The sequence below is a fragment of the Myxine glutinosa genome, chromosome 12 (genome assembly GCF_964187855.1).
Source record: "Myxine glutinosa chromosome 12, kmMyxGlut1.1, whole genome shotgun sequence".
Classification (NCBI taxonomy): domain Eukaryota; kingdom Metazoa; phylum Chordata; class Myxini; order Myxiniformes; family Myxinidae; genus Myxine; species Myxine glutinosa.
The window spans coordinates 85,872,652-85,893,949 of record NC_136272.1 but is presented as its reverse complement, the minus strand read 5'-3'; the positions used below and the strand labels follow the sequence as shown (position 1 = coordinate 85,893,949).

Genomic DNA, 21,298 nt, shown 5'->3' with positions numbered 1-21,298 from the left:
TTTTATAGCGCCTCAGGCGATCAAGCCGCCGGCCTTCAGGACATGCCCATCGGTCAACTCGCCTCGGCCCTGATTGGTCGGCACGGCCCTCTGGCTCCGCCCTTGATGACGATGGGTGGGCACGCCCTTCTTCCCCCAAGCTGAGCACATGCTTAATGGCGGCTTTGGGGCGAAATCAGCAACCCACAGCTGTAGCAAACCTGGCAAACTGCCCAGTGCAGTTGGCATTGGAGGCTTGGAGGGGATGTAGCTGGCAATTGAGGCTTGGCAATGGAAGTTTTGGGAGTGGAAATGGGGAATGAAGGGAATCTATCTTATTTCACTTGGTGCAATGGAGTGTCATCTTAATGGAAGACAAGGCCTTACCCTAATACACATAATAAAGATATAACTATCAACAAGGGGGAAATCTATGATTGGCTGACATGATTGTTTATGACCTAATTATGGGACGCCCTTTGACCTTTATACATAACTGGAGTAAGGAGGGTCCAGAATCAAGCAATAATCTATCTATAATTCCAGTAATCTCTGTATGTCTGTATGTCTGTGACCGCTGTTTCTCGACAACCACGGGTCCGATATACTTTAAACTTGCCAGGTATATTGCTGGGGACCTGAGGATGTGCCTTTTCAAGGTTTCATATTAATCGGAGAAGTAGTTACCGAGCTATGTCCAAAAAACGATTCAACCAATCAGAGAGCAGCGAGCTATCACGTGTGCCGAACGTGGCGAACAGACTCTGCCTCGGACGGCACATTTGAGAGCGTATTCATTTATTTCACGTTGGCAAACTATGTTGCCGTTAAACTATGTTTTAAAACTAATTAAAACTAATTTGCGATTCATCGTAACTGCGATTTGTCTTTACCAAACTCCGCAAGCCGTTCGCTTTGGACCAAACCATTTCATGTAAATAGAGGGGGGGGGGGATTGTCACCGTACTCGCAAGCCGTTCGCTTTGGACCAAACCATTTCATGTAAATAGAGGGGGGGGATATAATTTTAGATATATATATAGTACGGGCATGCCCTAGTAATAAAAAACACAATAAAAAAAACACAATCCTCATATCCACAACAATATATATATATGTATATATATATATATGTATATATATATATATATATATATATATGTATATATATATATATATATATATATATATATATATATATATATATATATGTATATATATATGTATATATATATGTATATATATATGTATATATATATGTATGTATATATATATATATATATATATATATATATACACAAAGAATTAAGTTAAGCACCCCCCCCCCCGTTTTTTTACAACCTCGCACATTACAAGTTTGTTGTCGTCAAAACAGTGTAATATACCCATGATATTGCTATATTTTCTGGAGAAGTGATATTATGGTCACATAAAAACATAACAATCATGCCGTTTTCAATATTTTATTCTGAATAATTTAAGGTGAAATTTTTTGGGAATTTTAGGCATATTTTCACCTCAATTTAAGTATGGAGCTATAGGTCCATCACGGACAGTGTGGATGACGTTTATGTTTTCTAACGTACAGTCATTGTTCTGAGAAGACCTCTAGCGATCTTTGCGTCAATAACGTGTGTAGGACCCACGTGATCGGATCACTGACTCAACCCTACGTCTCATAGACCCTGTAAGCCGTCGTATGCGTTGCTGTGGCAGGTTGTTCCATTCCCGATGTAATGCACGTTCCAATTCATCCAGATTGGCTATTGGAGGGACCATCTTCGCAATTTGTCGTCCCAACATGTCCCAAACGTGCTCGAGGGGGTTCAACCTGCCACAGCAACGCATACGACGGCTTACAGGGTCTATGAGACGTAGGGTTGAGTCAGTGATCCGATCACGTGGGTCCTACACACGTTATTGACGCAAAGATCGCTAGAGGTCTTCTCAGAACAATGACTGTACGTTAGAAAACATAAACGTCATCCACACTGTCCGTGATGGACCTATAGCTCCATACTTAAATTGAGGTGAAAATATGCCTAAAATTCCCAAAAAATTTCACCTTAAATTATTCAGAATAAAATATTGAAAACGGCATGATTGTTATGTTTTTATGTGACCATAATATCACTTCTCCAGAAAATATAGCAATATCATGGGTATATTACACTGTTTTGACGACAACAAACTTGTAATGTGCGAGGTTGTAAAAAAACGGGGGGGGGGTGCTTAACTTAATTCTTTGTGTATATATATATATATATATATATATATATATATAAAATTTTATATATATATATATATATATTATACAGTCACGTGAAAAAGTAAGTACACCCCATGTAAAGTTTTGACTTTTTCAACATATTTCAACATATAGACCTTTTACAATATTGATAGATAAAGATGATATAATATAATAAATATCATGAAACATTTACATTTTGTAGTCCATTGTATAATTTAAATAAACATAAATGCAAATTTCACATGTGGAAAAAGTAAGTACACCCTTGGCTCTAATAGGTGGTATTGCCCCCTTTGGCAGAAACAACCTCAAGTAGGCCTTTCTTATAACTGTCTACCAGTCTCTGACATCGACTGGGAGAAATTTTTGCCCACTCCTCCATGCAGAATTCTTTCAGCTGTGCGATGTTTGAGGGGTTTCTTGCATGCACAGCTCGTTTCAAATCCCCCCCACAACATCTCGATGGGATTTAGATCCGTGCTTTGACTTGGCCATTCCAGGACCCTCCATTTCTTTATTTTCAGCCATTCCTTGCTGGATTTACTGGTATGTTTAGGGTCATTGTCATGTTGCAAGGTCCACCTTTGGTTGAGCTTCAACTTCCGACAGATGGCCTCACATTATCCTCAAGCACTCTCTGGTACAATGAAGAATTCATAGTGGATTCTATGATGGTGAGCTGCCCAGGCCCTGATGCAGCATAGCTGCCCCAAACCATAATATTTCCACCACCATGCTTTACAGTTGGTATCAGGTTCTTGTGGTCAAATGCTGTCTTTGGTTTTCGCCAAACATGTCTTCTGGTACTGTGGCCAAATAGCTCTACCTTTGACTCATCTTTCCCGAGCACATTGTTCCAGAAGTGCTGGTTTTTGCCTAGGTGTTCATTGGCAAACTTTAGTCTTGCCCTGATGTTCTTTCTGGACAGCAAAGGTTTCCTCCTGGCACACCTCCCATGTAGATCAAATTTGTGCAGCCCCGTTCTAATGGTAGACTCGTGCACTTTGACATCAACAGTGGCAAGAGCTACCTGTAGGTCCCGTGATGACATTCTGGGGTTCTTAGAGACTTCTTGCAGCATCTTGCAGTCTGATCTTGGGCTGAACTTGCTGGGGCGGCCTGGCCTGAACAAGTTGGCAGTTGTTTGGAATCTTCTCCACTTGTAGATGATCTTCCGGACAGTCGAATGATTGATTTCAAATTCTTTGGAGATCTTTTTAAATCCCTTCCCAGACTTGTAGGCATCTATAACCTTCTTTCTGAAGGCCTCAGAGAGCTCTTATGATCTCGGCATGGTGACGGCGCACACTTCAACAACAAAGAACAAACCAAACTAAATGTCTGAGGTTTAAATAAGGCAGGTTCCTCCAAGATCCTCTCTAACGATGTTCTAATCATTTGCACCTGAGCTGGTGCACCTGATTCTAATTTTAGGTATTTGAAGTAGTGATAAATGTAGGGGTGTACTTACTTTTTCCACATGCGAAATTTGCATTTATGTTTATTTAAATTATACAATGGACTACAAAATGTAAATGTTTCATGATATTTGTTATATTATATCACCTTTATCTATCAATATTGTTGAAATGAAGATCAAATAGCTGTATGTTGAAATATGTTGAAAAAGTCAATACTTTACATGGGGTGTACTTACTTTTTCACGTGACTGTATGTTAGTATATGTTAGTATATGTTATTCAATGTACAATTAAAATTCCAACAATTTGAAAATGACTAAATCGATTCATTCAATCCAAGTTTTAAGACTTGAATCCAATGGTTTGAGTCCCCTGTCCTGCAGGGTATTCGGCTGCTAAAGTCTCAAGTGCATAGTTATAAAAACATGACTCGTGGCTGAATCAAGTCCGAGTCTCTGAGTCAGGTATTACTGACTTCGTCGCTTGTGAGGAAAAATGTGGGCACATAACATCTCAGCATTTCCTGCAATGTGCCATTCTAGAGGCAAGACTTCTCATGGATTGATAGATTGATGGATGGACTGGCCCATGAGCTGAATGTCCTTGCAATTCAGGCGTTTTTATTTTTACAAGGAGTTTATCTTCCAAAAGTAACTGGGTAATTGATGGTTTCAGTACTCCATTGGTTTTGTCAGCCTCCTTTGACCTATCGCTTGCGACATTGTGCACGTGTCTTTGTCGGAATCCTGGTACATTTTACTGTGAACCTGGTTTTTACTGTGAACCTTACATATCCCCATGTTTTTTGAAAAACGTAGGAATATTGTAATCGGCTCTGACTGTCTGTCACTGTCTGTATGTGTGTCTCTTTGTTTGTCTGTCTGTCCGTCCATCACGCTATCTCCTAAACGGTTGGGCAGAAATTCACCAAACTTGATAGTTATGAGCACCACATGGCAAGAAGGTGCAAGAGCAGTATCATTTTTGGCCCTGCCCCCTGGGTGAGGTCAAAAGGTCAAATACCAAAAAATGGAATTTCAGGCACAATTTTAAACATTTCTTCATGATATGCAATCAAAATTGGGAACACATGAAATATGGAACGATTTTCTGTATTTGTCCCACAGTTCATGCCCCATGGGGTGGGGACTTAGGGTCACAGAGATCAAAACAGATTTGTGATGGTGCACCATTGGCTTCTCTCTAGTTTAATTTTCAATTGGATCGGCCTGTTTATATTACCGTCTGAGCATTTATGATTCTGGGATTGAAAATCTCATGTACATGTTTCTGCATTGTCTTCTAATGTCTGCAATTATTGTAAATGGGCAGCCCCCTGTCTTTGTCCTGCATTTGATTTTTTTTTAAATCCTCCTTGAGGTTCGTCATTTTTCACAATGGCCCGTAGGGAACCATGACCCGCTTTCGGATGCTCCATAGTGCACTTTTTGTTCTGAATTGCGGGCTTAATTTCCTTCCACACACCTCTGTTGCATTCCCCTGGACTCGTTCGCAGAGCACATGACGCAAAGTTAAGGTTTCTCTTCTACCTTTCGCTCAAAGACTGGGGAATTGTTTCGTAGATGCGTTGAACATTTTCTGAACTTCGTCCTTCAGCAAGTGTAATGTTCTAAGTTCCGGGGAGTAAGGAGCGCGGTTGTAGCCGTTGTTGCTAATGGCGTAGTTGTGTGGTGGTTCATTCTGAAAAAAATAACTCGAGAGATGTGGAAATGCTTTGAATGGTGTGGAAAGTTGCACACGTGTCGTGCATGCGTATTTAACTATCGATCAAGATCTCCTTAGACGCAGTGCCGGGGTGTAACCTGATAAGTGAGAAGGCAATTTGTCTTCACCTGGAATCGCTAAATATTGCAGCTATGAGATCTCATGCTCAGTCATTTGACAACATTTTTGTACAGAAATAAATTATTGTAGACCGCTGATCGGGATTGCTTGCGCATTGACTTTTGATGATTGGCTTTGTCATGTCACTGTTAAAACGTACAATTCTTTGGTTCTCTATTTTCCACTGACGTGAAAGGGACACGTCATGTAGACGCTTTCCTCCAATTTGGTTTTCTACATCTCTCAAATGGTCAGACATAAAGCGAGACGAATGTATGGTGTCTTTGTGTGTGCAATGACAGTGAAGTCTGATTACGATGTTTCTAACAATGATATGTTGAACGTTTCTTGCGACGACCAAGTCCTCTGTTCCGTTGAACGCTGCTCGCTGCATGTTTTCCAGCAGGTGGCGGCTCCTTCACATGGAAAGACTCAGAAGCGCGTGAGTGTCCGTGAGCAGAGCTGTCAGACGAGTTTCTGTGCCATGTGCTGCTGCAAGCACGGTGCGTAACCGGCAAACCCTTTCGCTCAAAGGTCCTTGTTTGAGCAAACCAAGGGTCTGGCCGAGCTCTTTCAGGGTGCTGGCGGTTCTTTTTCATTGGCCCTCCTTCCGCTAATGCCTGCGATATGTTTACTCGTTATTGCTTTTCACTTTGAATTCTCACTTTTGCATTCCGTTTAAGTGCAACATGAGTAATCCACAGTGTAAATGTACTTTCCCATGTTGGGGAAGAAGGGGGGTATTTCCACAAACGCAAAGGTTAAAATAGCATCAGACTAAGTTGGGCACAAGGGGATGACCAGTTTGTGTATTTAACAGTGAGTTGCTGTGATTAATTGAACAAGCGCTTATGCTACAGTGTCATAAGCACTTTTAGCAAATATATAATCGTTACTTTATTTAGCCTGTAATGGCTACACAAAGCTAATGGTGTGGACCAGAGGAAGTAAAAGGGTGTGAGCAAAGGGAAATGCTCAATAATCCTGGCAAATCCATGCCTTCTTAATCCAGGAAGTCGTGAAATAATCAGGGGAATAACAAAGCACCAGATTAACGAGCGGGTTCCCTAAAGACTGCTGTTTCATGCGTTGTTACATTATGATGACGATGTTAAGTGGATCTTGCTCATTGGTCTGACGTACGTGAGGTATATACACTCCTTCTCCACCCGCATTCCCCCATTACGCCAACCAGGTGGTCAGGCCGAGTCGGGAGACCCTCCTCTGCTGCAACAACAGCTGTCCCTGTCCAAGCCCGGGATCATGCAGATCGTCGAGTGTTTCCGTTCAGGTTTGTCTCGCTCTGCACCGAAAGCTCCGTGCTTTTCATTTCATTTCACTCATTCATGATGTCCGATAATTATTTACTTTCCCTTTTCCCTCCGTCTCTTTGCACGTGCTCGTGTGAAAATGTTGTGTTTTATGCAATTTTCACTTTGCAAAGTCATGGTGGTTCCACGCTGCAGGTGTAACATGGTTTTTTGTGGTTAGAAAGATATTGTTTTGTTTTGGAATGGCCGGGCAGCTGCCTTTTTGTGACCTTTTCCAAGGGACCTTGGTAGTCAAACAAAACCTAATAGGAGCAGCTGGGATCGGAACATGAAAAATCAGTTCGTTCTCCAGCTTATAACACAAAGGCAATTGTCTTGCATAATTTAGACCGCCTTTCGGCGGAGAACAAACTTTCTGCACTTCGTTCTTTTTGCAGCTGGCTCAAAGTTTTCTTAATTCTGGGTACTTTGAACCGATGGCCCTACGGATTCGAATGGTAGCCTTAGACTTTTTGGGCAAATGTGCTTCAGGTCATACAAGGCCCTTTCTACATTATATAGGAGATAAGTATTTATGAGGTCTGCTATCGTGTTAGTCTGATATTTCTGCATCATCACCCACACAGTTTTGTTTCTATAAATTTACGCTACCTTAATGGGTTTTTCTTTTTTAAATTGAACCTTAGTTTATTCTTTCAGGACAACATACTGATTAACTGATTAGCGGATCGAGAGGAGACGGCACAATGAACGTTTCCAACCATTTTTAATGCTCTAGTTTTCCTCTTTCTGTCTGTCCCACTCTCTGTCTTTCTCTCTCTCTCTCTCTGTATATGTATGTCTCTCTCTCTCTCTCTCTGTCTCTGTCTTTGTCTCTCTCTCTCTCTCTGTCTTTGTCTCTCTCTCTCTCTCTGTCTTTGTCTCTCTCTCTCTCTCTCGCTCTCTCTCTCTCTCTCTCTCTCTCTCTCTCTCTCTCTCTCTCTCTCTCTCTCTCTCTCTACCTCTACCTCTACCTCTACCTCTCTCTCTACCTCTCTCTCTACCTCTCTTTCCCTCTCTGTCTCTCTCTCTCGGTCTATGTCTGTCTCTCTCTCTCTCCCTCTCTCTCTCTCTCTCTCTCTCTCTCTCTCTCTCTCTCTTGCTCTCTCTCTCTCTGTCTTTTCCATGGGAGGGGGAGGGGGAGGGGGTGGGGGGGAGGGGGGTCCTTTATCCTTAAACATTCCTCTTTCCTCATTTTATTTTAGTTTACCTCTTTCCTCATTTTATGTATTTCATTTATATTTTATTCATTTTATGTTTTATTATACCTCCATCATTATTTTTCCTCATTCTTTTTATAATTTTATTATACCTCTTTCCTCATTTTATGTTACCACTCCTACAGGTAGGGGAGATATACTTTTACCCCACGTGCATGAAGCGAAATTCAGCCCATGAAGTGGGGTTGAACAATTGGTTCACTTTGTCTGTCAGTATGTCATGTAGACGTCAGTATGTCATGTCATGTAGAATCTGTCTGTCTACAAATGTCAGTTGATGCCCGAGGAACAACTTAATTACCTCCGCCACCAAAGGTGGATGGAGGTTATGTTTTCACCCCTGTTTGTTTGTTTGTGAACAAGATATCTCAAAAAGTTGTGGACGGATTCAGACGAAATTTGGCAGAGAGGTAGTGTATATGACAAGGACGAAGTGATTAGATTTTGGTGAAGATACGGATTCGTGACCTGATAGGTCTGATAGGTTTAAACATTTCCTTCTGTTCTTATTCGTTTATTCGTTCTTATTTGTTCGTTCGTTCTTCGACCACGTTGTTTGTGATCACGTGATCACGTTGTTAAAAAATGTCTCATCTGTCCCCTGAAGACCTGTATTCTGTCATATTCTATAACACCTTTTTCTTCTTCTTCTATAAAAGGATGCTTTCGACTTGCTCACCAAATCTATTCATTCCAAAAAAAAATTCCATCTCTTATAGTGCATCTTTCATTCATTCCCTAAACTCTCCAGCACTCCATCCTCCCTCCAGCGTCCTCAAACGTATTTTTGACTCGAATGTCTTAAGAAACTCATTTTGCAATAAATGTTCGTTTCCCATTAATCGTACACTTTTCAAAATCCCATCACCCCAAAATCCCATTTCCCATCACCCCTCCCCTCTAAATCTACCCCCTTGCCCCTCCCCTCCAAATCATCCCCATCATCCATCTCTTTCAAATCTTCCCCCTTGCCCCTCCCCTCCAAATCTTCCCAATCACCCATTCCTTTCAAATCTCCCCACACACCCCTCCCCTCCGAGACTCTCCCTCACTCCTCCCCTCCTAGACTCCCCTCTCACCCCTCCTCCTCAAAGCATCCTCCCCGCTTCTTCCCCCTTCCAACTTTCACCTTCATCTCCCTCAACCTTCTGCCTCGCTCTTCTCCTCGTCAAATAACACCTAACTCCGCCTCTCCCAATCACCATCAAACCTTTTGTCCGCCCCATTCTTCCCTTTCTCCAAGCTATTCTGTAATCTCCGACACACCTTCAACAGCTCTCCCTACCTCTTCCTCCTCTTCCACATCTTACCCTACCGCTCCCCCCCCCCCCCCCTGTTCTGTATCCGATGCTCCCCCTTCCTCTTCCTTAACAGTATGGACCTCAAACATCCGGGGCCTTCGCTCAAACTTGTCTGATCTCTCCATACAGGTTGCTTCTGACAAACCAGACGTGATCTGCTTAACAGAAACTTTCCTCCTTCATGATGTCTCTGATTCCTTGGTATCTCTCCCAAGATACTCCCTCCTCCGGTATGATAGACCTGAGCCTCGTCCTGGAGGTGGGGTTGCTATCTTTATAAAAAAACTCTCTTCCTCACTCGCCCTGCACTGCCCTCTCTCCACCTCACCCCCAGGAATACCTTTGGCTACGGCTTCCCCTTCGCTCCCACCTTTTGTTCATATGTGTGTTGTACCGTCCACCAAACAGTGATGACTCCATCTACATCTCGCTGTCTGAGAATATGGACCAACTTCTATCTACCCATCCCAACTCTCTCTTCCTCATATGTGGTGATTTCAACTGTCACCATGCCAGTTGGCTGGGTGTGGGTACCACTCTCACCAGCCATGGCTCTTCAGCAAAGGACTTCTGTGACTCACTGGGACTGACACAATCTGTCAATTTCCCGATCCAGATTTCAGTCAACGGAGCATCTTCTCTTCTGGACTTGGTTATGACTAACTTCCCTGAAAATGTCTGCTGCTCTTCTTCTGCTCCAATCGGCTCTTCTGATCATGTGCTTGTTAAAGTGGACATCTCTCTGACCATTCTCAGAGAGCCTCCTCAGCGTCGACAAGTCTGGCATTTCACTCAGGCCTACTGGCACGGTCTTCATGCAGCCATCAATCATCTGGACTGGTCTCCCATCTCTACTGCCTCTGACATAAATTCTTCCTGGGAATTCTTCCAAAGCAAACTGCTCTCTCTCATGCACAGATTTATCCCATCTCGTCTTCTGTTGTCATACCCTTCCTCCCGTCCATGGTACACGGAATCTTGTGGTGAGGCTATTGCCCAGAAACAACTTGCTTTCGTCTCCTGGAAAGCAAATCCAACGGAAGGAAATCTCATTTCCTTTCACAAAGCCCGAAACAAGTGTGTGTCCACCCTCAGGAGAGCCAGGAAACAATATCTCTCCGTTCTCAGGACCGAACTCTCTTATCTGTCTCCCTCTTCCAAATCCTGGTGGCGTCTGGTCAAATCTGTTTCTGGTGTTTCTTCCCCCTCCATCCCCTCCCTCACCTCAAATGGCCACATGGCTGACTCCGCACGTGAAAAAGCTGAATGCCTCAACTCTGTGTTTGCCTCTACATCTTGTGTCCCAAACCCATCTCTCTCTGTACACACCGTACCCAGTCGTACCCAGCTGCTCCTGGACTCTGTGTCCTTTCCTCCTGACAAGGTGGAAAAGTTTCTGTCAACCCTCGACTCGGATTCTGCAACTGGACCTGACGACATCAGCCCACGGGTCCTAAAATCCTGTTCTTCCGCTCTTTCACTCCCTCTCTCTGTTCTCTTCACCCTCTCTTTTGCTCAAGGTCATCTTCCATCTGCTTGGAAATCTGCCAACATCACCGCTTTGCACAAAAAAGGTGCAAAAACAGATCCCAGCAACTACAGACCAATCAGCCTTCTCCCAATTATCAGCAAAGTCATGGAATCCATCATTGCTTCAGATATGAAATCTTTCCTCTTCTCCAATGGCTTGATCTCTGATCATCAATTTGGTTTCAGACCTGGACACTCTACTCTGGACATGCTGCTTCTGCTTTCTCAACAATGGATGGAGGTCCTCAATGCCAAACAGGAAATTAGAGCAGTTTCCCTTGACATATCACGTGCCTTCGATACGGTCTGGCACCCCGCTCTGCTCACCAAACTCTCCTCTTTTGGTATCCATGGAAATCTCCACGCATGGCTGGCGGACTTCCTCTCTCGTCGTAGTCAACGTGTGGCCCTGAATGGGTTTCTCTCATCTCCTCTTCCTGTTCAGGCTGGAGTTCCACAAGGCAGTGTTCTGGGCCCTGTGGTTTTTCTGGTCTTCATCAATGATCTCTCTGACTCTCTTGAAAATCCTCTGTATCTCTTTGCTGATGACTCTACTCTCTGTCGCTCCATTCTTCATCCCTCAGATCAGCAGTCTGCAGCCTCCTCACTCTCTGCAGACCTGGACAAAATCACAGACTGGGCAAACAAGTGGAACATGTCTTTCAATCCTGACAAATCTCACACTCTTACGATGTTTCTCTGAAAAGACCGACTGGACAACCCTCCCATCCACTTTCTGAATAATCCTCTCCAAGAAGTTCTGTCACTCAAGCTTTTGGGTCTCACTATCTGCCATGATCTTTCCTGGGAAAACCACATTTCAAATCTGGCCTCCAAAGCCAGTCGCCGACTGGGCATCCTCCGTCGTGCGAAGTCCGTCCTTGGCACACCTGAGCTCCTCACCACATACAAGGCTTTCATTCGCAGCTCAATGGAATACTGCTCTCCCCTCTGGGCTGGTGCTCCTGCCTCACACCTAGCTCGTCTTCACGCTGTTGAAACCAAAGCATTCAGAATCATTGGAATCTCCCGCGATGAAGCTAACTCCAAGGGCCTCTCACTCACTCACCGCAGGCAGGTTGGTGGTCTTTCCGTCTTCTACCGACTCCTCTCTGGCCTTGCCCCCCCCAGCTCTCTCTGGGCTCTGTCCCGCAAATATTCCTACAGGTCGCGCAAGATCTGCCTGCAACCCTCTTATGGTCAAACTGCCAAAATCAAGACTCTCTGCTCACCTTCACTCCTTCATTCCTCTTTTCTCCCACCTCTGGAACAAGCTCCCTCACTCTCTTCAATCCCACTCCACCCTCCAGGTCTTTAAAACAGCTGTTCACCACCATCTCTTATCTTCCCCCATCCAAAACCTTGATCTTTTCTACCCCCGCTAATTTCACCCCAATTCCACTTTTTTGAAATCCCAACTTCTGTCCTGGAAGTCCTTGGTGTCCTTGTGTTTTATACTTCTCCCTCCCCCCCCCCTCCCCTTCCCACACCTCCTCCCCCCAAGCCCTCTCCCTTCCACACATCTCCCTGCTCTCAAATGTTGTGTTTGTGTGCTTCCCCTTCTCTCCCCATCTTGTTTTCCGCTCCCTCTTTTTATATATTTTGTTTGTCTGGTTGATTTGTTTGTGAAGTAAATGTTAGCTCTTTCACGAGCCTCGATTCAGTATACAAAACAAAAAAAACAACAACAACAAAAAAAAAATAGTAGAATTTTATAAGTGATTCTTCACCATTGGGAGATGGGGCCAAAACGATACATAGCAGAATATCTCAAAAAGTTGTGGACGGATTTGGATGAATCTTGGTGGACAGGTTGTGTGTGTGACGAGGACGAATCGATTCATTGTTGGTGAAGATCTCGATCCGGATCCGGCTAATATAATTTTTAAGTGATTCTTCACCATTGGGAGATGGGACCAAAAACGATATATAGTAGGATATCTCAAAAGGTTGTTGACGAATGATTTTGATTAAATGTGATTCTGTATTGTGATTTTCTGGTCTACCCTGGGATACAAAACATAAACTGTTCACCTGGCGGAGGTATGCTGTCGACTGACTGCCGTTCTAGTTTAAATTTGGAACACGAATCGGAACACAAACCTGTAGTTTTACCTTACTTTGGCTCTGAACTTGTCTCGATCACGCACAAGCAGAGATTTTTTTTTTCTGTTTGTATGGCAATCAAACAAAATTGAGAATCATTCCAAACAGGAAACTTACTGTTTTTAGGGATGTCATGAAGGCCACAAATAACAGGCACCAATAACTAATGTAATGTACTAAATAAGGTGGTGTAAAAGACACTGCAGCAACTGCAGTAAACTTCCTAAAAAAAATTGGACATCCTTTAAAATCGTTATTCTATTTCAGTTGAAGTATGTTATTGAACACTTTAGAACACAAATCGCTTTATTGGCATTCTCCAAACCCTTCCGTTTAGCAGTACTTGGACAAAATATTGCAGCATTTTACATCATCTCGACCAATCGAATTTGCTGCTCGCAGACCCCGCCCTTATCCTTATTTCTCAAGACCGTGTACAGTGAGGTGTTCTGTGAACTCTCTAGTTATTTCTGTCTTTCTCTTTCTTTCTATTTTTTCCGACAATTGCAATCACACACCATTCCTTCATTTCTGAGCCAATTATGTTAAAAATTGGAAGGAGGTAACTTTGTGTAAGTCACCCAATCCTCTTTTTTATTTATATTTTTTATTTGTGTCCCGTTTATGAGGTCAATGGTGATATGCTAATAATCATTGCTAATATGATGTGCTAATAATCACAGGTTTCCATTCCTATATCTCAGCCCACTAATGTTTATCATGGTGATTGAGATGGAAAGCAAGAAGGTAAAAATGAAAGGGATTCTTGGGAAGATGTTGTGTGCAGACAATCTGGCTGTTGTGGCGGAGAGTAAGCGGGAGATGCAGGAGTACTGGGTGAGTGGAAGGAGGCATTTGGGAAGGATGGACTGAAGATGAGTATGGAGAAGACTGAGGTGATGTAGGTTGGGCAGCAGAGAAAATAAATTAATATATTTATATGGTTAGAGGGGAAGGAGATCAGACAGGGAAATAGGTTTGAGTATCTGTGGTGAACAATGACCGGGGATGTTAAGATGGAGGCAGAGGTGCGGAGGAGGATTCAGGTGGGTGCGAATGTGTGGTGGAGAGAGTGATGGCAGATGGTAAGATATCAAGGAAATTTAAAGAAAAGGTTCTGATGTGCGTAACGCTGGCCTACCTTTGCAGTCTGAAGACTGGCACTGACAAACAACAACAGAGGCTGCAGGTCTGCGAGAACAATTGGGTCAGGAGAATTGTGGGAGTGAAGAGGGTGGATAGAAGGAGGATAGACGAACTGAATAGGAGATTGGTGTGAGGATGAGTTTGATGGAGGGTTTGGTAAAGAGCTGACTGAAGTGCACTGGACACTTGATACACATGGGGGAAGAGAGAATAGCAAAGAGAGCAGATAGGTTCGACAGGGCAAGGAAGGAGGAAAAGAGGTAGACTGGGTTTGAGATGGGAGGATTGTGTGGGACATATATCAATATAATATTGTTGCGGAACCCAACGTCGGCCTTCTTCCCCTTAAGAAGGGGGGAATAGTCCCCTTGTTCGTGACTGACCTACGTGAGTCCTGACGCTGCACCGCTCCCTCCGGAGAGGGAGGAGCGCAACCCCGTTCGCGACCGCGGACAGATGGTAATTGCCGAGCGGTTTAGCAACCGTGGCATGAACTATTAACAAGCACTGACCCGATCCTTAACGTTGGCCAAATCGTGCCACAGGTATTCAATGAGGGAAAAGACAAGGACGAAACGGATGGAAAGGAAAGAAGAACCAAGGTAGGAAATACAAATATGATTTATTACTAATATGTACACAATTAAAGAAACCAAGGAGAAGGAAGGATAATAAAATAAATACAGAAGGATGGAAGAACCAGAAGGACACAGTGCAAATATTAGCTTACCTACTGCAGTCTTACTTAAACCCAGGGACGAGACAAAAGACAGACTACAAGCACACTTACACGGGGGATGATGACAGGAATGGCAGGAGGTGGATGGCTGGAGGGAGAGGAAGGTTCAGCTGGAACCGGAGCACGGTCGGGCCGGGAGTGAGCAGCCGCCGCCCTTCCTCGATCGGCGCGTTCAGCAGCCGCCGTTCCTTCGCGGCCACGGTCGAAACTGCCGTCAAAGCCCCAAAGCTGCGGTCGTTCAAAGCTGCGATGGTTCCAAAGCTGCGTGGTGGATTCAAAGCTCCGTTGGTTCAAGCTGCTGTCTCTGCCGCATCTGATGTGGGGGCACTGCGTGACGGGTTCTCTCTCTGACGCATCTCTTCCCTAATCCATCCCCACACACTTTTATAAGGTGCGTCGCGATCATGCCGCGCCACGCCCGTGATGGTATCTCACCAGCCCTGATTGGCTGGTGGGGGCTCGCTGGGCTCCACCTTCTCATGACGAGTGGAGGGCAACGCCCTTCTTCCCCGAGACGGAGCACATGGCCAATGGCGGCAAATGCTGAAAACCGCCCGATGCAGTTGGCAACGGAGGCTTTGGGAATGGGGGCTTTGGGAATGGAAGGGAGCTACCTTATGTCATCTGGTGCAATGCAGTGTCAACTGGTGGGAACAGAGCCTTCAACTACATAGAATAAAGAGATAACTACTGAAAAGGGAAATCTATGATTTGCTACGTGATTGTATATGGACTAACTAAGGGACGACCTTTGACCTTTACACACAACATGGAGGGTGATATTTACACACAAAAAAACACAATTCTCAAATCCACAACAATATGTTTCCGATTATTCCGGCGAGGTTGTGTGTTTCTCCAAGCTCTCCACGCTACGAAAGTTAAGAAATTTTCCTATTGTATATTTGTCAAAACTGTATTTTTATTTTGCGGTGTGAGTGCCCACTGTGTGTTTCTAGTTCAACCTCGGTGTAAATCGTGCATACCTGTGTATAATCGTCGGTTGGTTCCTGCCGCGTTTTTCAGGCTTGGTTTTCCAGGCCTTGAGGCTTTGTTGTCTCCTCTCGGCGGTCGTTTGTGGTCCATTTACTTTCGTTTTCTCACTGTTTTTTTTCAGTCTTTTTTTCACCCCATACTTCCCTGAACATCTTACCCTTTAAAGTCTTCATCCAAAAAAACAACTAATTTCCTTCTCTCCCCGTGTTTGTTCATTCTTCGACCACGTGTTTCACCCCACCTGTTCTTTTTCCTTTCCTTCCTTCATAACTCAATCCTCTCCAGCCGACACCTTTCCAATTCCAGTTCTCACCATACTTCTTCAACTTTATCCTTCTTCCTCTGATCCACTTTCACCTAACCTTCAAAAAAACAAATTGACGAATAATTTAAAAAGTAGACCTCTCCTCCCGTACTAACACATTTGCTTATACACCTCCCTGTTCCTCCGTTCTCTGCTCTCCTGGCTGTCAATCTCCTATTCTTCTATTCCTGCTTCTGAACCTGTGCTGGAATCATTAATCCCCCTTAGGAATCCTTCATGCCCTCATTGAGGGAATTTACCCAGACAGTTTTCACGGTTTAGTTTAAAAATGTTTAAACTTTCCCCTGAAGTGTTGTATTCTGATGTATATTATAACACACTTTTCTTCTTCTTCTTTAAAAGTTTGTTTTCGATTTGCTCACCAAATGTCTTCATTTCAAATAAAAATTCAATCTCTTACAGTTCTTCCTTCCTACATTCCCTAAACTCACTTGCATTCCACCCCTCTTCCAACGTTTTCAAACAAATCTCTGACTTGAAAATCACAAGAAACTCATTTTGCAATTAATGTTCGTTTTCCATTAATCGTTCAACACTTTCTAAAATCCAAACTCATCCTTCCCCTCCTAAACTCACCCCTCACCAACCCCTTTCAAATCTCTCCCCTTGCCCCTCCCCTCCTAAGCTCCCCCCTCACCCCATCCCTCCTAACCTCACCCCTCCCCTCCCAAACTCACCCCTCACCTCTCCCCTCCTAAATTCCCTCCTCACCCCTACATTTCAAAACTCCCCCCTCCCTCCTCCCCATCAAATCTCCCCATCCACCTTTTTTCTCCAATTCTCCCCTCTCACCCCTCCTCCTCAAAGCGTCCTTCCCGGTTCCTCTCCCTTCCAACTCTTACCTCAATCTCCTCCAACCTTCTTCCTCGCTCTGCCCTCCCCCCCCCCCCCCCCACCCCTCAAACAACACCTCACTGTGCCTCATCCTATCACCATCAAACCTTTTGTCCTCCTCCTCCTTCCCTTTCTCCTCGGTCATCGGAAATCTCTGACACACTATCAACAGCTCTCCCTACCTCCCCCTCCTCTTCCTCATCTTACTCTCCTCTCCCCTGTCCTGTATCCGATGCTCCCCCTTCCTTTTCCTTAATGGTATGGACCTCAAACATCCGGGGCCTTCGCTCAAACCTGATTGATCTCTCCATACAGGTTGCTTCTGACAAACCAGACTTGATCTGCTTAACAGAAACTTTCCTCCTTCAAGATGTCTCTGATTCCTTAATATCTCTCCCTGGTTACTCCCTCATCTGGTATGATAGACTTGAGCCGCGTCCTGGAGGTGGCGTTGCTATCTTTATCAAAAACTCTCTTCCTCACTCTCCCTACACTGCCCTCTCTCCACCTCACCCCCAGGAGTACCTCTGGCTACGGCTTCCCCTTCGCTCCCACCTTTTGTTCATATGTGTGTTGTACCGTCCACCAAACAATGATGACTCCATCTACATCTCGCTGTCTGATAACATGGATCAACTTTTATCTATTCATCCAACTCTCTCTTCCTCATATGTGGTGATTTAAATTGTCACCATGCCAGCTGGCTGGGTGTGGGTACCTCTCACACCAGCCATGGCACCTCAGCAAAGGACTCTGCGACTCATTGGGACTGACACAATCTGTCAATTTCCCGACCCGGATCTCAGTCAACGGAGCATCCTCTCTTCTAGACTTGGTTATGACAAACTTCCCTGCAAATGTCTGCTGCTCTTCTCTGCTCCAATCGGCTCATCTGATCATGTGCTTGTAAAAGTGGACATCTCTCTGGCCATTCTCAGAGAGCCTCCTCAGCGTTGACGAGTCTGGCATTTCACTCAGGCCAACTGGCACGGTCTTCAAGCAGCCATAAATCATCTGGACGGGTCTCCCATCTCTACTGCCTCTGACATCAACTCATCCTGGGAATTCTTCCAAAGTAAACTGCTCTCTCTCATGCACAGAATTATCACATCCCGTCTTCATTTGTCATACCCTTCCTCCCGTCCATGGTACACGGAATCTTGTGGTGAGGCAGTTGCCCTGAAACGACTTGCCTTTACCTCCTGGAAGGCAAATCCAACGGAAGGCAATCTCATTTCCTTTCACAAAGCCTCCTTTCACAAGTGTGTGTCTACCCTCAGTAGAGCCAGGAAACAATATCTCTCGACTCTCAAGAGTGAACTCTCAAACCTGTCTCCCTCTTCCAAATCCTGGTGGCATCTTATCAAATCTGTTTCTGGTGTTTGTTCCCCCTCCATCCCCTCCCTTACCTCAAACGGCTACACAGCTGACTCCGCATGTGAATAAACTGAATGCATCAACTCTGTGTTTGCCTCAAAATATTGTGTCCCAAACCCGTCTCTCTCTGTACCCACCGTACCCAGTTGTAAACAGCTGCTCCTGGACTCTGTGTCCTTCTCTCCTGACAAGGTGGAGAAGTTTCTGTCAATCCTCGACTCTGATTCTGCAACTGGACCAGACGGCATCAGCCCACAGGTCCTAAAATCCTCCTCTGCTGCTCTTTCTCACCCTCTCTCTGTTCTCTTCACCCTCTCTTTTGCTCAAGGTCATCTGCCATCAGCTTGGAAATCAGCCAACATTTCCGCTTTACACAAAAAAGGTGCAAAAACAGATCCTTGCAACTACAGACCAATCAGCCTGCTCCCAATTATCAGCAAAGTCATTGAATCCATCATTGCTTCGGATATCAAATCCTTCCTCTTCTCCAATGGCTTGATCTCTGACCATCAATTTGGTTTCAGACCAGGTCACTCTACTCTGGACATGCTGCTTCTGCTGTCTCAACAATGGATGGAGGTCCTCAATGTCAAACAGGAAATTAGAGCTGTCTCCCTTGACATATCACGTGCCTTCGATCCGGTCGAGCACTTCGCTCTGCTCACCAAACTCTCCTCCTATGGTATCCATGGAAATCTCCACGCATGGCTTGCAGACTTTCCTCTCTGGTCGTCATTAACGTGTGGCTCTGAATGGATTTCTCGCTTCTCCCCTTTCTGTTCAGGCTGGAGTTCCCCAAGGCAGTGTTCTGGGGCCTGTGCTTTTTCTGGTCTTCATCAATGATCTCTCCGACTCTCTGGAAAATCCTCTCTAACTCTTTGTTGATGACTCCACTTTCTGCCAATCCATCCCTCATCCCTCAGATCGGCAGTCTGCAGTCTCCTCACTCGCTTCAGACCTGGACAAAATCAAAGACTGGTCAAACAAGTGGAACATGTCTTTCAATCCTGACAAAACTCATACTCTTACTATGTCTCTCCGAAAAGACCGTCTGTACAACCCTCCCATCTACTTTCTCAACAATCCTCTCCAAGAGGTTGTGTCACTCAAGCTCTTCGGTCTCACAATCTGCCATGATATTTCCTGGGAAAACCACATTTCCAAGCTGGCCTCCAAAGCCAGTCGCTGACTGGGCATCCTCCATCGTGCGAAGGATTCCTTGGCATCCTCCATTCCTTGGCACACATGAGCTCCTCACCACATGCAAGGCTTTCATCTGCAGCTCAATGGAATACTGTTCTCCCCTCTGGGCCGGTTCTCCTGCCTCACACCGAGCTCGGCTTCACGCTGTGGAAACCAAAGCTTTCAGAATCATTGAAATCTCCTGCGATGAAGCTGCTTGTGAGGGCCTTTCACTCACTCACCGCAGGCAGGTAGGTGGTTTTTCTGTCTTTTACTGATTCCTCTCTGGCCTAGCCCCCCCAGCCCTGTCTGTGCTCTGTCCCCCAAATACTCCTACAGGTCGCACAAGATATGCCAGCAAATCCTCTTCTGGTGAAACTGCTGAAATCAAGACTCTCTGCTCACCTTCACTCTTCCATTCCTCTTTTCTCCTGCCTCTGGAACAAACTCCCTCAACCTCTTCAATCCCACTCCTCCCTCCAGTTATTTAAAACATCTGTTCACCACCATCTCTTATCTTTCCCCATACAAAACCTTGATCTTTTCTACCCCCGTTAATTCACCCCAGATCTACTTTTCTGAAATACCGACTTCTTTCCTGGAAGTCCTAGCTGTGTCCATGTGTTTGTTTACCACTCCCACCCCCACCCTGCTTCCCACGCCTCTTCCCTCCAAGCCCTCTCCCTCCCAAAGATCTCCCGATGTCCCTGCTCTTAAATGTTGTACTCGTGTGCTTCCCCCTCCTTCCCCATCTTGTCTCCCGCTCCCTTTATTTTGACTTATGTGTCCGTTTGTTTTTTGTTGTCATTAATGTTAGCTCTTACACGACCCTCGATGTTTTATGCAAAAAAAATATTTAAAAAAATATGGAGGGGGTGGTTGCATAATTGGCTGTGAACAGAGGAAAGTGTAGTATTGTGGTCAAGGGAGGGCAGAATATTGGTACAATTGGACCCTCACCCCTTACAAATGGCAAGAAGGTGAAGAGGAGAGATTTTCTTCGTTTGTATGCAGGATGAGGCTACGGGGTAGCATCATTGGCTGAGGGTGCGCGTGGCTGTGCTGCTGATGCAATGCACCCAGTAGGTGAGGGCACGAATTTGTAATTTATTTATGTTGCCGACGATAGCTTGCCTATTCTTCCTGAAGGACAACGTGGGATCTTTAACGTCCACCACCGAATGTTGGCAGCTGGGATGACAGTTTAACGTCCATCCAAAGGATGGCACACATTGATGAATCACCCTGTCTGTGAAACACTGGGATGATAGTTTATAGTGGGATCGGGATTCAAACCCAGACTAGACAGCTTTGATGCAAGTGTACGTATCTTCAGGCCATTCTGTCTGCCCAGGAGAGAGATGCTAGCTGTAAAATAGATCCTTGCAAACAGCTCCAGCTGGGAATTTCTATGTTTGTTAATATGTGTACCACTTTTCAACAGTAGCATTGACCGTGTACCAACCAAGATCAAAAATTGAAAAACGTTTGATAAAAAACCGAATCTCAGAGTATTAAAAAAAAAAAACCACCTTTAGAGGCCATTTTTCCCCGCAAGCGGGGGTTGGCCTTTTTCGGGAACCGTGGTTGTTGTTGTTTTTCGGTCCCCTTTTTGAAGCAATGTTTTACGGCCGGATGCCCTTCCTGACGCCAACCCTTTTTGCCGCCTTTAACGACAAACAGGGAATTACCAGTGAACTGGTCCTCAATCTCAGAGTATGATGAAATAATAAAAT

General features: G+C 44.8%; 1 protein-coding gene across 5 annotated transcripts in view; it reads left to right on the top strand.

Annotated features, from left to right (window-relative positions):
- LOC137437568 (zinc finger protein 800) overlaps window positions 1-21,298 on the top strand; it is a 155,725-nt gene that overhangs the window by 14,264 nt on the left and 120,163 nt on the right. For 2 of the 5 annotated variants that reach the window (XM_068131997.2, XM_068131999.2), the window contains exons 3-4: window positions 5,900-5,999; window positions 6,692-6,787. The exons of 1 other annotated variant lie outside the window; for it this stretch is intronic. In XM_068131997.2, the coding sequence (XP_067988098.2) occupies window positions 5,900-5,999; window positions 6,692-6,787 (196 nt within the window). The remainder of the gene's footprint in view (window positions 1-5,899; window positions 6,000-6,691; window positions 6,788-21,298) is intronic. 2 more of the 5 variants (XM_068131998.2, XM_068132001.2) reach the window with 1 other exon arrangement.